A 17,481-nucleotide genomic window follows, 5' to 3' on the forward strand; every position below is an offset into this window, starting at 1 on the left:
TTGTGTCGGTGAAATTTACTCCAAAGACACACAAGCATGATAAGAAAGAAACAGACTGGCTGACAAAATCACCAAACTACAGGCCCCAGAGAGATTCAACTTAAAATTGTCAAGTCTACTATCATATCTGTAACAGGTACAGATACAGCTTTTACAATATACAGAATAAATGTCACTTTTTGTCAATCAGCATTCTTGGGACTGGCTGTGTTCATTAAAATAAGTCTTATTTAGGCATATTTTTTTTTTTGGAGGGGAGGGGGGAGGGGGGGGGTGGGGGTCGATCAATGCCTTTCACCCAGCTAGTTACGTAAACTTCCAAAGCCAATACCAAATTTTGTTTGTAAAGTTATATCTGGTTAAATAAATCTGTTTCCATTCCTTACTTTCAGGTAGTCTTGCACTTCCTTTATCCTTTTACCTGGTGGTGAAAATTATTCCCAACACGTAAATTTTCTTTCTTTTTTTACTTTTAAGTACATCATAACACATACAATTTAAGTGATGACCTTGACTGCTTTGGAGGTAACAGATGACCTTAAAATGAACTAAAACAAAGGTAGCTCCCTTTTTTTACCCATATTTAAAGTTTAAAAACATCACCAACTACTTACAGCATCCATGAAGCAAAAGTACTTTCCTCTGCTTTGTGACAGGCTGGTTCTTTGCATAACTATCTAAATCTAGAACAATTACAGCGGCTGTCGTCTACAACGAACAAGTGCTTTTGCACCTATCATGTGTGCAGCAGACCACTGTCAAAGCATCTAATGGTTCGAAGCTGGCTTGAAGTGGGAGTTTTCTATTGCTGCTCTGGCTGGTTGTACATTAAACACACACAGGTATAAGTAATACGTTCAGGTACCTACTACCTAGGGGCAGATTACCTAGGCTCAGGAAGCTTTGCTGAAGATTTTGGTTTTTTAATACACCCGGTACAAGGGTGTATTAAAAGTGATTATTTTATTAAAATACAACAGGCAGCACTAGAAGCAACAGGCTTGTGGTATTTGAGCAATTTTAATAAGGTGTTTCACAAAGTTTCCATTTCAGTAAGGTTGCAATTTTGTCGCTCCGAAAAGTTACTTTTGGTAAAGCAGTTTCCATTAAATTCTTGTTACAATTTCTTTTTGCAGCTGCGTATTGCTCTTATGCAACTGGATGCAGGTTTTCACCAGAAGGTTATGTATACTTAGCCACTGTTAGCTATATGTTATTAAAATGGACGTTCACATAATCTTTATATGAAGTGAAATAAAAATCACCATGGATGAAATTTAATCTGTAACATGGTTCCCATAACAAGTAGAATATTAACACGGCAAAAGAAATCAGACTTAAACTTTTTCTCATTTGCTGAGCCAGATTTTCTTTTTGTATTGCAAAAAGCCTTCTTTGTGAAAAGTGCACATTGTCATGGCTACCAAGTGCAAATTCTAAGCCTTGATAAGTTATTAACATTCTTTCACTATATGAGCACTGTAGCATGGGTAGCTTTCCGTAGTTTTATTTGCTGACTTGTCTTTCAAAACAAAGCCAAAAGGGATTTTAAAAGGGACCATTTTTTTAAAAAGGGGTTACAGCAAATTCAGGATTTGTCTTTGTCAAATGGTTTATACAGCAGTTCTCTAATTAAAGGGTTAAAGAACGTTGTAAGCTGCATGTTCTTTATTAATTTCAGTCAAGATAGACAAGACATTAAATATGACTGATTTTGACAGAGAGACAATATTAGGAGTCTTATAAGTAATTACTAAAAGGAAACTATTGCAAAACAGACTGTTCTGTTGATGTCCACCAACAAATGCCTTCCGAAACATCTTGCAGGCTTGTCATTTAGAATCATGGATCTGGCTGCCCATGCTGGCCCTACACCTTAGTGACAGTGCTATGGCAGGTGTCTAACCCTGTAAATGTATATGATGTGGTTCTGTACACTGAAAAACACTGAGTACTGGTGCAAACATAAAATAAAATTGGTCCATTTATCATACAATTGTGTTTTTTTTCCTGTCCTTGGTGATCTACTCAGTGTATCACTTTTTTCCTCAAAAGAAAAAGATTTTCTTCTGTAAAATGTGCATGCTAGTTTGTGTGCAGTACAAGAATCCTAAGATCATTCAAAGTTCCTCCATGAAAAACAAAATAATGCTGAGCTGACATAAGTTACAAATAACAGCTGTTTATTATTGCATAACAGTCACGAACACTGCTTAGACTGCTTTGTATAAGGCTTCAGAAGCTAACTTGCAGTTAGTTTTGTAAATTGATCAAACACAGTCTTGCAAAAATGTACAAAGCCTGGAATGTAACAAAACTTCCAGACGTAGGAGGACATGCCCTCACCACCCCCTTAAACATTCTAATATATCCCTAAAACCCTGCACATCCTGACTGAATTTCACCACAGAACAGTAAAGCGTTTTCATTGAATGCACCTCAAAGTCAACTGTTAGTATTCTAATGTGTTTATTTGGCATTGCTGTGACCTGTGAAGGCTTCTTTTTTCCAGAATGCAGTTAGGGTAATAGAAGATGAAACTGGAGAGGCACTAACTGCCTTTTGGTTGAATAGAATTGTGGCCACTGTGTTACTATGGCGATTCCTCGGTTTTTGAGTCTGGGTGTCCATTATTCAATAATAGAACCAGAATCATCCTGAGGTAAAAACAACTACCTCTGCGAGATCGACTGTAATTATTGGGTTAACCCATTCCATAACCCTGCAGTTCATTACTAGAAAATGCCCACTTCACATTGTGTTATCAATTAAAGTCACAGAACAAAGAATACTGCAGATAAAGGTAAGTATAAACAAATAGTCATCACAACACAGAATACAGTACTTTTCTTCCAAGGTTAGCATAACTAACAATTAGTTAGTTCAATACACAGAACATTAAGAACTGCTATCGTGCGTATATTATGTGGAAAGCAGGCACAGATAAACTTTTTTTAAAAAATCAAAACTTAAGAGCATTCTTGACCTTAAAAAGCTTAGCAAAGACTGCAAATAACTAAAGTAGTTAAGAGCTATTCCTCTTTCTCAGAAAGCTAAGCAGGTTGGCACTTGGCCAGTAGTGGGTACAACGACTTTGATGAGACATTAAGCTACTCTGGGTACACTAACGATCCTATTGTAACTTTCAATATGGGACATCCCAAAATAATAATATTCTACCTGTGACAAATCACATGGTCTCTAATGCTACCTTTAGAAGTGTTATACTTCATTAACCCCCAGTAAAGCGCTTTAAAATTACTTTGGCTGTAAATCATGCTAGGCCTGTTTTGTAGTAGGCAGCTACAGTGGAGCAGTGGCAATGTTGTAGGTCACTGCATGTTCTTGTACTGAAGTACCAGTCTGTGATGTAACACGGGTTCAAAACATCTTACTTCTGTGTGAAATATTTAAGGAGCATGAGATTTCTTTGACATCTGTAAAAATGCCTTTGATTTCACTCTATAAACACTAAACAATTTTTAAGAAAAATTAAATGTAGCGTTATATAACGAATATGTGGTTTATATGCATGCATTACACAAAAAAACGCAAAAAGGAATATGGACATACCTTACTAGCAACATTGAAAATGGCCAGTTCCATGTTCCCGTGGAAATCTTGTTTAAGAACTGAATGGAGACCAACCAACTGGAAGCATTGTGGACTAGCAGTATAATGGACTGTGGAAAAGAAGGTCACAATAGCTCAGAGGATGCCCTGCCATGCCATCTTTAAACTGTATTAACAATGTCTTTCCAGTGTCTCTTTAAAATTGACTGGTCAGATCATTACCCCTTAGGTACTACAGCAGCACATTAGCAAGAAGAAACCGTCAGTCTTTAAATGGCTTGTTTGTTGGCTGTCAAAAGAAAGCCTTTTGGTTGCTATGGCGGCATCTCAAAAAAGGAGCAAGCAACAGAGGTTTCTTTTAGTTTCAAAAGGGCTGGAAAGCATTTGAAATGACCTGAAACTGTTCTGTGTGATGACAATGTTATATGATTACATATAAAAATACAAAATTGCAATTCTCCCATATTCCCTTTTGGTCTGCAAAAAATGTATTACAAGGCCTTCCCCCATGCAAAGGAACTAAATATCTGACTTCAGAAATGCATGCATTTATTTAACTTGACTAACTAGGGGGAAAACTCATGCTACCTCACATCTGCCACATAGGTGTAAAAAGCTGAATTAAAAAGAAAATGGCAGTAAACTGCTGGTGTAAGATGCATTATATAATTAACTAAAAACCAAGGTTTCATGACCAGTACATTTTGAAGGACACTAATTATAAGATTAGATATGGAAACTGTACAGAACACTTAAAGATTAACTGCTTCTGTAAAGCATATTGCAATCTATTATGCAGTATTAACGAGTATTACCTAACGGATTTATACCGTTGTAAGCAAAATTGTAATGACACAGACAACGGTTCTGCCACGTTCAAGTGCTTCTGGTATTTGGTTTTAAACCGTCTTTAAATTCGGTTTCTTTACAAAGGTAATGTCGGCATCCTTCATAGATTATTAATACATCTGCAATTTACGGACAGTTTTTTTGTTTTGTTTGTTTGTTTTCTATTGCGAAACCTACCCTGTAGCTACACAAATATCCTACATTAATGTTCAAAATAAGTGTGTGTGTGTGTGTGTGTGTGTGTGTGTGTGTGTGTGTGTGTGTGTGTGTGTGTGTGTGTGTGTGTGTGTGAAACGCACCACGTCAATTTTACAACCTCCTTCCCGACTACATAGCGCTGTCCGGGGTTTCACAGTGCTATTTCAGCTGGAGAATGCTGCTCGTCTCTTATCAGGAAGAGTTGTCTGTTGCTGCACCATAGTTCCGGTGGATTCTACTTTTTTCTTGTTAATAATAATAATAATAATATAATAAATAAATAATAATAATAATAACTGAGATTCAATATACATTTTTCAAAAAGCACGTTTTTAATGCCACTTTTGTAAGAGACAAATTACGATGCACCAGGCTTCCGCAACTCGTGCCCTGTAGACCCTAAGTCCAGCCCGTGTGAGAAAATTATTTGTTTCTCTCCACTTGAGAGGGAGAATGTATTGTCAATCAGGTCGTCATGATGAAATTGTGTACAGCTGCTAAATGCACCTTGAGTGGGCATGAGTTTACTGAAACCTCATAGCAAAGAAATAAATTGCACTGTTTTCGTGATAAAGCTTAGGCGCCTGACAACATTTTAGAACACACGCACCACTTATTGTAGGTCTATTAAAGATGCAGTTTAAAATACATTTCCCGGATAACTTATCTTTCTGAGTATAAACCAAAAAGGTTTCTTCCTGCTAATACAGGTGTAGTGTTAGAAATTGATATACATCGTCAGAATATGGTACGCGTACTAAAACTTGGCCTCTGTAATGTCGGTGAGATACGTTGTCACTTGAAAGTGGTACGTTGTCAGATTTTGGTACCGGCACAGTCAGTTGTGATGTGATGGGTGTTTTCCTATTGTTAAACAGTGTTGCGTTTACCATTAACTTTAATTGACAGCGATGTAAACGACTGGAAAATATAATCAATTACATTTACAAACAGGTAAAAGACCGACACAAAACGTAGCTACTATCTGAGCAGAAGTTGTTTCGGCATGCACGAGCAAGACCACTTTTGTACCTGAAAATAATACTACACCGGCTACAGCTGCCAGAGGCCAATTACTTGTGCAAAATTGTGTTTTGTTTCACAATAACATTTTTTTAATGTCTAACAAATATTTCGATATTTGATCACGCCAACTTTAATACTGATTTTTTTTTTTTTTAAATGAAAGACTAGCTAGCTCTTCGGGTTTTAAAAGATGCATTGTAAAAATATATATACATATTTATAGTTTCGATGGTAGTATCGCAATTCTCCACCAAGCTCTGCTGCCTAGAGCCTAGCAATGCATCTCGTCAGAGCTGAGGCGTGGTTTGCGACAACAAGTTGTTACAGTCAGCTGGACTGCAAAGCCATGACGTGGAGTCAAACTCGAGTAAAACTTCCCTTACAACTTAGTACCGCTTCACTTTGACTGAATGCGACCCTGAGAAAGGGGGGAATGGATTACTGCTAGAGCAACAGCCACGGGTCCGATCTCTTTGGGGCTTACTTGTTCCCGCATTGAAAATAATTGCAAACTTTAATTTACAATGTAGCGGTGAATTAAAACAAACAAACAAAAAAACTGCAGAATTGTTGCTTGGAGAATCTTAAATACAGATCGGCGTTGAAAGTCAGCAAGTGGAAGATAACATGCTAACTCCATTTCTAACAGATTTGATGGCAGTTTTGCTGTTTTGCCGAGTTGCGGCTTCGCAGTACTCGAGCGATCAATGCAGCTGGAGAGGAAGGTAATGATGTTAATGTTATTATATATTTAATAATGGTGCGCTCAGTTCTCAGTCGATCCTGTGTAATGTAAACGTTGTTTTCAATTAAAAGCAATTTTAGTCATATTTACGTGTCGGTAAATATCCTAGTTATAGGATAGGGACTGTAATTGTGTATAAAGTGTTAAAATGTATCTCTTATTTTATGTCATATGATTAATATTTGTAGTTCTATAGTTAAACTCGAACCTTTAAACACTCCATTTGTCAGTATTAATTCAGTTTTATTTAGGCCCTATGTTACACACTTCATAAATAATTAAGAGTTATAAAAAATGCCCTCAAGTGTCTAAATGTGATAACAAAAGCGGGCGATGAGTGCTGGAATTATAGTCTACTACATGTTTTAAATAGATTCCTACCAGGGCACATGGATGAGATTAGCAAATTGTCTGCGCATTAAAATACAGTGCTAGTCCGGGCGTTTGAAGTCAACTGTTGGTATGGGAAGGTGTGTAAGGTTGGTATGGGAAGGTTTTAGTAAATTGTGGAGGTAGAGGTTCCTTTACGCATCCCGATTCACTGCCGCATTTAAACACCTGCAAATCAACCGCATTGTAACTGCTTGTTTTTTCATATTCTTAGGGAATAGTCTCTTAAATTTACGCGCAGTTTACACTAGCTTTAATAGAGTTGAAGGCAGTAGGTTGTGGTAACACTGCGTTTGTGTAGTGTTTTTAAATCTCCTCTAACTTTTACAATGTTAAATTCAGTACGGTTATGCTGCTTGTTGCTTGGATGTCTTTCGCTAAAAGAACGCAGTAATGCAATGCGTATTCCAGAACAAAAACTACCTCGTGATTTCCCTGAAACGCTGCTGCTAAATTTCTGAAATAGACATTCTGAATGGTGTTCTGTATTTGGGTCATTGTAAAAGGCTGGCCGTTGAGTCATCATATTTTAATTTCCACGTCCCGCTGCCAAATGCAGAAAGGGCAGCCGCACCGCTTAAAACGAGCTTCACCGGGGCAGCGCCTGCTTGATGTAATCACCATCTAGCGGGATAAAGGGGTAATTCAATTTCCATGTTTACTTACTTAAGAACCTATTATCCTTAAAGGCGTCTAAGCAATTTAATTACTTCCAGTTTATTAAATGCACGTAGCCGAAAATAATTAGCTCCCACCCAACCATCACATCACAATAATTTACAGTAGTAAGGTTTGGGCTGAACTAAAGATGTCATTAAAGTTAAAACGGCAGGTGTACAACTTTGAATTTTGAAGTAAAACCATAAAATTGTTTTCCATTAGCAATTTTTCATGCTGCCCCCCAAGTATTGTTTATAAATCATATTGTAAAGACCCAATTAAGAAACACATAACGTATTTGAGTGGATCGGGTATACAATGTGGTCAGTTCACCTAATGGTTGGGGCATTTAAGTGTCAGATCTGTTACTCTAAATGCCTGGGTGAGCTTTGCTGTTTCGGTGATGCTTTGAAATCCCTGTACATTTGTGTACAACCCGACCGCAATACGCCTGGAAATTTAGCGTCAAAAATAAGATTAATTAGATTCTTTGGTGTATTATTGATTTAATTGTACTGTCTATTTGAAACAATCAAGCATAAAAGTACAACCCACTTAACTCAAAAAACACTGACATATAGCTTACGAAAACCGAAACAGTCCTGTTTTAAATATAATCCAAACATTTATTCTGAATTCAAATTAAATCCTGTCATTCAACCGATTAGCATCCTGCCCGCAATTACACGAAAACGGAGGGGAAATTATTTTCACCGAGTGGAGCAGAAGAGTTTCCATTGATGTCTTTCTCATTTCTTTGAAATCACGCGTTTTCTATAAGATTGTTATCGTTATCCAATCAAGCAGGAAATAACATTGGTACAGTCATCGTGTGCCTGTTACTCATTTGTATACTAGCACCGCAGGTCCAGGGAACAGTTAATTGTCTAAATATGTGTGTTGAAAACCTCCTGCAAGGAATATGAGAAGTTTGATGTATTGACAAGCGTGGTTGAGAATGTAAACAAACTGGACTGTCAACAATGAAGTAAACCCGTTATATATATATATATATATATATATATATATATAGAGAGAGAGAGAGAGAGAGAGAGAGAGAGAGAGAGAGAGAGAGAGAGAGAGAGAGAGAGAGAGAGATAATTATGTATGTATGAGACAGTAAAACTGACTGCCCCACTTACCTCTGTCAAATTTCCAAAATAAATAATGTCTTGGCTCAAGCAAAGTGTTGATCACATTTTGGTTGAAGCAAGGCTTTATTTACCAGTAATGTAATAGCTGCTTGTCTCAAGATTATCTTGGCTGTATTCATGTGATGCAGTCATGTCATGAGTGAGAGAGGGTACCTTATATGAGACATTAGCTTCATAAACTCTATTCTTTTTTGACAAGCTTAATAAAGTGAAACTCAAGCTGCTCATTAACCTGAAGCTACATTACAACAACAACAAAAAAAAAAAGCATTTGGTTTGGGATTGGCAATGATGTACTATTTCAGTAACTGAAGTGCATTTTAAAAGGGTGATAATGCAGGGAATTATAATAACTGAGTTCAGGTCACTGTAGTTGTCAGCAAGCATGTAGCAAACAGATTGTCTCCTGGCTGAAAATCACAGTTCCTAACAGAACACTATGCACTAGCTGTAACAGCTATAGGAATGCTTATATAATAAAGTGTTTTACTTTGAGCAACCAGTAATTCTGGTATTTAACTACCATTTCTCATTTGTACGTGTGTGTGTTTAACATCAGGGTCTAAAAAGAAAATGCAGAGGAATGCTTAACGCCACCTGTAGTGTCCACTTGGTGGTGCTTTTACTGTCTGTATAATGATGCAGGTAGCCTACCACTGCCAGGACTGATTCTGAACCGAAGACCTCTGTGATATATAAAATAAAAAAAAAATGTATATATTTTATATATTTAAAAGTAGGATTCTGCATTAGTGAGACTAAATTGTCATTGTTATTTTAAAACCATAAGCTGCATGTGGGAGTCTGGTACTTTCTTGATAATCCTCATGCTATACCTGTTTACTACCAATGTTCCTGTTATTTCTTTCAGTGGGCTGACACACGAATCACACACGAGGGATGTGGAGCAAGTCTACCTCCGCTGTTCAGAAGGGAACTTGGAGTGGCTGTACCCAACGGGAGCCTTAATCGTCAACCTGAGACCCAACACCCTCACAGCGGCCTACAAGTACTTGACTGTGTGCATCAAACCATTGAAGGACTCCAAAGGAGCTAATATTTATTTAGAAAAATCTGGGGACCTGAAATTATTAATCCAGGAGCAGGACAATAGCCCTAACCAGGTTTATTGCTTTGGGATGGAGGAGGGCTCCCTTTTTATAGAGGCAACCCTACAGCAAGACATTAGCAGGAAGATTACTGCCTTTCAGTATGAACTAGTGAACCAGAGGCCTGGCTCTGATTTGCACACTCTTTCTGGTACGTAGCTGATTTTATTAATGGTCTTGAATTACCTGCCTACTGTCTATTCAGGTGCAGTGAGGGTCTGAGCGACAGTCTTTCAACAAAGACAGGAAGTTGGTAAAGAAGTTGTCAGGGGTAGCTCAGAAGCTATTTTGGTGATTTAATTCTTGTTATAAATTGCTTGATTGCACTGCTGAAAAAATAAAAAAGCAGTTTGGGTAAAAAAATAAAATAAATACTCAATTGCAATTTCAGGAGCGTACATGTGTGTGTTTTGGATTTTTGTGTTGGGTAAATGCAGAGGTTATTTTCAAAGCTGGTGAAAAAGGGTGAATCACATTTTCTGCACCCTATTGTGAATCATGAGTGTTCTAGTGACACTGTTCCCTTACAAAGCATCCAGTCCTAACTGTCTCCCTTTGTGAAGCTGTCACTTAATTGAATGTTTTCAAAACTTATTCCATTGGACCTTGCAATGTCTATAATGCACTTCAGCACCCCATTGTAATTTGACCGCAGCAGTAGTTTTATGTGTTTTCTGGGATGTACATACAATACAGACTACTACTTCTAACATGTCTATAAACTGAAATCTTTGTATCCCTTTTTACAAGTTCTGTAACTGCAGACCAATTACCAGGTTGATGTAAAAGAGTGACAAGTGAGTACCTTTCCAAAAGCATAGGAAAGTCGCTCTTGTGGTAAACGGTTTCATTTTCCTGTTTTGGTACCCCAGTGCATTTGTTTTTGCTAAGGCAAACGGGGGATAAAAGAATTAACTAAGCTGATGTATGCAGGCTTCAATTAAAGGTACAGTAATACATCAACAAGAAATCATGTTTTATCTGATTGCTTCTTCAGATAGTGCTTTTAAACGTATTAAACCCTAAGGGAAGTTACTAGTCCATTTTTTTTTTTTTTTTTTTTTTTTTTTTTTACTGATAAGACACATTTAGAACATAGTGGAGCTTTGTTGAATATGTTTTCTAGATAAACTCCAAGACTTTGTCTTTGAAAAGCAACAGTTCAGTGAATGTGTCCTTCACAGTGGTAACTCTGAGTCGCACAGCAGTTTGTATTCAGTGTCTACATGTTCCATTCCTATCTGACGTTGTCCCAGCTGTTGGTGCGAAGTGCCTGCCTGCCGAGGGGATAGAGGGAGACACAGGTGACTCTTTTGAGATGCAGTTTTTGCCGCTTTAGAGGTTTTCATTCTTCTGTCTGATTTCTTAATTGTTTTCCATCAGGCTTGTATGAAAATTAATGCAATGCACATGCATTGGAACAAATCCAAGGAATTAGTATTTTGAATAAGGATATATTTTGCATAGCTTTGTAGGTCTTATCTTGCATCTGTGTGCCACTTAGACGTGTGCTACCTAAATTACTACCACTCATGTTGCTGTGGCTTAATAAAATTAGACTAGAAAATGGGCTTTAAATCCTTTTTTTTTTTTTATTTTGCTTTGTGCCTAGTCCAAATACCTGGGTGCTACTTACAAACTAGCTATTGTGCACTATTTAAGGTATGCTTTGTGACAGATACAGCTACAAAGACCAGCTAGTTTTCTAACTTTGTTCCTGTCTCAGGTCTCTCCTCTAGACAGAGGTGTTCTAAAATCCATCCCTCATTTTCAGTGGCCTTTTAACTAGTGTCTCATTCCCTCCTTGTCTCTTGTCCAAACTGGTCCTAGCTTAGCCCCAGGCTCACAACTGTGTGTCTAAGCCCCCTTTGATGTCCACGTCTTTTGTTCTCCCCTTGCTCTTCTCAAACGGCCGAGGTGGAAATGGAGTCGTAGTCGTAAAGAAACGACGACAGAAGAGAGGTCTCTGGCATAATTTTATTTTTTAACTGAGCTAATCCTGAATGTGCTGATCTAGTTTTCGTCCCAGCGGGCCGTCGAAACTAATAAACCATAAGGGGTGGCCCCCACCTTCGGCTCTGAGCTGATCTTGTTGCTCTGCTGAGGGTAACTTTTTTTTTCTTTGTGCTCCAATTAGGGCGTCTGTGCAGCAACTTCTGCTTTGCAAGACATAACCTCCTGTTATTGATGTATTTCCCTCAAATGGTTGCCTTTTCTGACAACAGTTTTTATACTAGACTGAGCTGAGTTTGGCAACTCATCATCATGGTTCGGGCAAAGACTGACCAAAACGGTAACCATTGAACCAAGCCATTACAGTCAATTGTACTTTCAATGGCAACTGCCATTTACTTACCAAGGGGTCATTCCACAACAGTGTAAAAATGTTGCAGACAAAAGAATACCATGGAATGACACTACTTAATGTCATTGCAGTTTGATTTTCTATATTATATTAGCCCTTTGTAATGACATGTGTTGGCTAATTTTGTTTCAGAGTCCCCCTATGTGATTTGTACAACATGTAAAAGCCAATGGTAGTGCTGACTGACAGTTCTCTATTTGTAGTGTTACATTTTAGACCATGAATTCTAATGTATTTAAAAGCGATTTAACAAACCAATACATGAGTATGCCCAGCTGGCCTCCTTCCATATACTGCTAGCTAACATCAGTTGAAATATGAGTGGAAAGCAGTGCTGCATGCTGAATACCACTTTGCTGTAGGTGTGAATGGGGTTGCCAGAGTAAAGGAAGCTGCATAATATATGCATAGCTGGTGATAACAGCTTAGAAGTGACAGTACAGTTGTGTCCCTTTCAGAGGATTATCAAGTGTGCTGTAAGGCAGCCCTTTGATCCCTCAGCGTGGGGATCAGGGGATGCTTGAGGTGCCTGAGTCATCAATCTTTATTTTATAAGGCGCCTTTCATAGTGGACCACCATCACAAAGCGCAGCAACAAAAAAATCCATAATATTTTAAATACAGAGAAATGCATAAATATGAAAAATAGAAAGTTCTGCTGTTTTTAAATACCATCCTTTTAGTGTTTCTGAAATTATTATTTGTTTTTCTCCAGTGCAGAGCTTGATTTGGCCTCCTGTTTTAAATTTTTTGGCACCCATTTTTTTGAAAGAGTTAAATAACAATTAGGTTTTTTTTTTTAATTTTGTTCTAGTTTAGGAGCATTTGAATGATCCTTTCAGATAAAAGTGGTTCTTGCTTCAAAGTGGTTGGTTTGCGTGTTGGTGTTGCGACGTTTTGAGATCAACAAAGTAATTTACTGGCCCCCTTCATTTTAACTAGAATAAAGACTGTGTGTGCATAGGGCCACAGGATGCTTGGAGCAATTGTGTGTCTTGCTCACTAGGCTGATTCTCGTAGGGCTAATTGAATTTGGCACAGCAGGGATTTAGATGACTTGTGTATGGTAAGTAAACACACATAAAGACATCCTTTTACTTACTGAAGGCATTTGTTTTTGAGTCGGGCACCATGAAGGGAGATTCCTCGTCTCGAATGCCTGCTTCCTGTCGCACTGTGTGGCTGAAATGTGCCACATCCCCCAAATCACATAGAAAACCCCATCCACAGAACTGACAAGCAATGGAATAATGCAAACTGCCACACAGGCGCTGAATGAGAGTGTTGGAAAGGGGCTGGAAAGAGATCACCACTCTGTCCGCCACTCTCCTGGAATGCTGGCACCAAGCAGTCCTCCCTTAACATCCTTATACAGTCTGTAAACAGGTTGTCTGCTGACAAGTGTGGCCTGTGAGTGTCGTCGTCCTCTTGTTAGTAACGCTGAGTTCAGAGGGCAAATAGCTCAAAGCAGCTGGAACATGTCTGCTGCTGCTGTCCCACGGGGAATGATGTAATTGCATCCTTGTGTGGAGAGAGCAAAGGTGTTGAACAGGGCCAGCTTTCTGAACCACTGCTCACTGTGCACAGTCAGCTGCTTCAGGTTACCTCCGGGTACTGCCGGCCCAGGTCTGTGGCGAGGAATTCCTGAATAGCCAGGCAGCAGACTCAGACAATGGAGGCTTTGTCTGGGCCGCACTCTAGAGGGGGTCCCCCCGGGAGACTAATGCCTGCAGGTTACCACTGTCTGTTAGTCCTTAGGGCAGTAATAAACACACTGCAGACTGACAGGGCAGTGGAGAGTGAAGTACACAGACAGATTTGCCTGTGTTGGGGCTCAAGAAGCTTATGTAGCCAGTGCTTTGTCTGAGATTCCTCCCGAATTCATTCCAGTTACTGAGGGCCTACTCTGGATGAGCTGGCTGCTTGGGCTCCTGTACTGTGCGCTGAATAGCTAAGCAGAGATCTTTCCAATTTCGCAATATCAAAATATTTTAAAAGACACAGTAAAACAAATGGAGGTGTGCTACCTTAAGCAAACTGTAGTTTTGTCAACTCAATACACCCATAAACTGCCTTGTTTTGTTTCGACAGAACAGGTGAATTTCCTTTCTGGTATTTTCTTGTCTTCACACCAACTCTCGCAATCAGACACCTGTACGCTGGGGCCATCAGCTATAGTTTTCAGACGCAGGTTGATGTGTGATGTACATTGGTTTAAATGCGAGTTAGAGGTGAAGAAGGAAGGAATTGCAGCCTTCACTTACATTTGTAAGATACAGCTAAATTATTAATTGTTCCCAAACTAAAGGATTAATTAATCATTTTCCAGTTTGCATTATGCACTTTTCTGGAATTAAACAAAAAAAAAAAGGTCCTGTCAAAAATCAAGTTTTCCTTTTGAAATGATTCAATAAAAATATTGATTTTTATTTATTTTTTTTCCCCTTACCAGCTCCTTGTCGCCCATGCAGTGATACAGAGATCCTCTTGGCTGTCTGCACTAGTGACTTTGGTAAGAGACTTTCTATATTTTATATTATGTGGTCCCTGAAATGTGCAAGAAAACACGATGGTGGACCCCTCAAGTTTTACCATTTCACTGCTGTAATTCCTATACTGTTAATAAAGTATGTTTGGGAATATATTAAAAAAAAAAAATGCTTTTGCATCACCTTGGAACAAAGGGATGGTGAATTTAAAAATTTAACAAATAAAAAAAAAATCCACGAGAACTGTGAAAAGGTAAACCGTGCTTGCTCATTAAAATGGAAACCATATATAAAACTGTAGGTATTTGTTTTATTTTGAAGAAAGCCATTTAGAAGGGTCTACAACTTTTTAAGCTGTCTAGTCTTAAGCTCACTTCTAATGTGGCTGTCCTGAAGTGTAAAAGTAAGTAAATGTCTTGTGGCTCTCATTGTTAAGGTCAGGTTACCCATTCCACTCCAGTTTAGGTAGAAAAGCTAGTCGGCAGTAAACAGGAAATTTACCCAAGCCACTGAAAAAAAAGCAGCATGCAGCAGCATCAACCGTCACACCAATTAAATGGGGGGACAAAATGAATGGGGGCAGACCTTCCGAGATCGTAATTAGTTCATTTTTCACCACCTAGGGAGAATGGACTTAGCAACAGGGATAACAGGAACAGGAGTTCAAAGTTTTCCCATGGCAAATGACGTGCTATTTTCCCCTTGATGTCTTAAGTAGACAGCTAGCAAAAGGGACAGAGGGACAGTTTTCAGTAGGCTCTTCATATAAAGAGAAGGTTTAAGAATCATTAATGGTCTGGACCTACATCGGCTCATGTGGAAAACTCTGTTGCAAAGCCTTATTGAATTTTCAGAGCTGTTGTGTTTTTTTTTTTTCTTAATTCAGCTATTTCAGTACAGTGGCTTTGGGTCTGTGGTTTTGTTTTTTGTTGCTGGCTTACAATAAAGAAAAAGCCACAAAACCACTGAAGTATGTACTAGTAGCAGTCTTGAAATTAGTGCAAATGTGAATCCATTGACAATTTGGATCCTCGTTTGTTAAGTGTTTTTTGTCTCCTTGTTGTTTCTGTATTGATAATTAAGAGTGCTGCAGTAGTATGAACACAGCCTAGTTTGGCATTGCTTCACATAGATTCCGTCAGACCCATCAAACCTTTGAATCTGGTCAGTTCACAGCCCTTGACGTACTGTGTTACATTCATACGAGTGAACAACCACCAATCAGCTTGAGTTTTGGAACCTGAAACGCACAGTACATGGACACATACTTGCACGTTAAATGCATTCTAGGCCTCAAAAAATTGTAAATGCAAGGAGTCGTGCTGAGTTTTTTTTTTTTTCTTTTAAATAGATTTACAAGTAAATAAGTGAATACGACTAGGCTTTTATTTTTTATTTATTTTTTTGACAATTGCTTAATTTCTTTCTTTTTTAGTGGCAAGAGGCACCATCAGAGGCGTGACGCACGACTCCGAGCTGCAGGAGTCGACGATAGGGGTGTCTGTGAGCAAGCTGTACAGACAGAAGAGCAAAATCTTCCGTGCCACAGGGAAGAGCCGGCGCTGGCTGGGTCAGATCAGAACGCCACTAGAGTGCGGGGTAAACCCCGGAAACGGGGACTTCCTCTTCACGGGGAGCATGCACTTTGGGGAGGCCAGACTAGGCTGCGCCCCTCGTTACAAAGACTTCCAAAGAATATACAAAGAGGCGAGGGACAAAGGACAAAATCCTTGTGAGATCGAAATAGACTGAAGAAAAGCGTGGCGCGTGGCATTGGAAGCTGTGTGGTGCTTTTGGCTAAACTGAACCGGTTTCTGATTGGCCGTTACTGGAATAGGGGGCTGAAGACATGCATCCGGTGGACAGAGCTGACTGGAAGCTGGAGAAAAACTGATGAACAAAATGGCTGCTCTGTCAGAATGCCCTCACCCATTGCATAGCACACTGTTACACTTATCAAGAAATGGCGGTACTAGCTCTTAAATGTTGCTAAGCAACAGGTTTGGACTGTTTTTAAACCCAACTAAGTTTTAAAACTTGGACCTCTTAAACTCTAATGTCTTAAGACTTTTTTTTTTAAATTACTAATGATGGATTTGTGAGGTCTTAATGAAATACGAATGTAGCATTTCCTTGTGTATATTGTGTAAATTGAGGTTAATGTGAAAGAACATTGTAGGAGAAGTCCCATGTGCTTTGTAAAAAGCTTGATGTACAGTTTGAAGTTGTTTCTTTTGACAGAAATGTATGAAGCTTAACCTGTTTTTGTTTTTTGTTTTTGTTTTTTTAAGGAATGTGCAATTTCAGCCTGTAATTTCTTCAGGCTGTTTAATTGTAAAGGGTTTTTCCAGAGAAATAAAACTCCCTGGGTTGCACCCATCCATGTTCTGTGCCTTTGGTTTGTTTGTTTCAGATTGCTTTTGGCTATAAACTCTGAATTTCCAAATATTGAACCTATCTGGTACTGTGCGATTATGGGAACCGTCTGCATGTGCGTGCACTGGTTTAATATGACAATCCTCTCTTGCCTCGTTTGAAAACTCTCTCTGAACAAAGCTGCCTTGAAAAATCTGCCTTATAAATGTATTATTTTCAATAAATAAAAAAAAAAAAAAAATTCTATTTAATTCTGCATAGGTCCCGAATATATTACTGAATTTCTTTTTACCTCAAATACAAAGGTGCACGTGGCTAAAAAACACGAGTTATTCAATTAGGGTGACCACCTTTTCAAAATGCAAAAACGGGACAGCTGCCATTTGTTATGCTGGGGTATATTTTTAGTTTTTTTATTATTTATTGGGACAGGGAGTGTTATGGTTTGACTGTGGTGCTAAACTGTACGATTGCACTGTGTCTAGGAATTTGGGACACATGAAGCCCAAGACTAGGACATGATCTTTGCATTTCAGGACAGTCACGT

The 17,481-nt window shown here is 38.6% G+C and overlaps 1 protein-coding gene and 1 pseudogene across 2 annotated transcripts; one reads left to right on the plus strand and one right to left on the minus strand.

The window, feature by feature from the left end:
* The window catches only part of LOC121295927, an 84,648-nt pseudogene extending 81,042 nt beyond the window's left edge, over positions 1-3,606 (minus strand).
* Positions 3,607-6,031: 2,425 nt separating this feature from the next.
* Positions 6,032-17,190, plus strand: LOC121295582 (meteorin-like protein). Of its 2 annotated transcripts, none has more exons than XM_041220400.1 (4): positions 6,032-6,371; positions 9,467-9,855; positions 14,522-14,581; positions 15,994-17,190. In XM_041220400.1, exons 1-4 carry the CDS (start codon positions 6,274-6,276, stop codon positions 16,308-16,310), a joined length of 864 nt encoding a protein of 287 aa, XP_041076334.1. In that variant the 5' UTR covers positions 6,032-6,273; the 3' UTR covers positions 16,311-17,190. The 2 variants fall into 2 exon arrangements, with proteins under 2 accessions (XP_041076334.1, XP_041076335.1); XM_041220401.1 differs by having other exon boundaries at positions 9,470-9,855.
* Positions 17,191-17,481: the final 291 nt, after the last annotated feature.

Source organism: Polyodon spathula, chromosome 20 (assembly GCF_017654505.1).
Source record: "Polyodon spathula isolate WHYD16114869_AA chromosome 20, ASM1765450v1, whole genome shotgun sequence".
Classification (NCBI taxonomy): Eukaryota; Metazoa; Chordata; class Actinopteri; order Acipenseriformes; family Polyodontidae; genus Polyodon; species Polyodon spathula.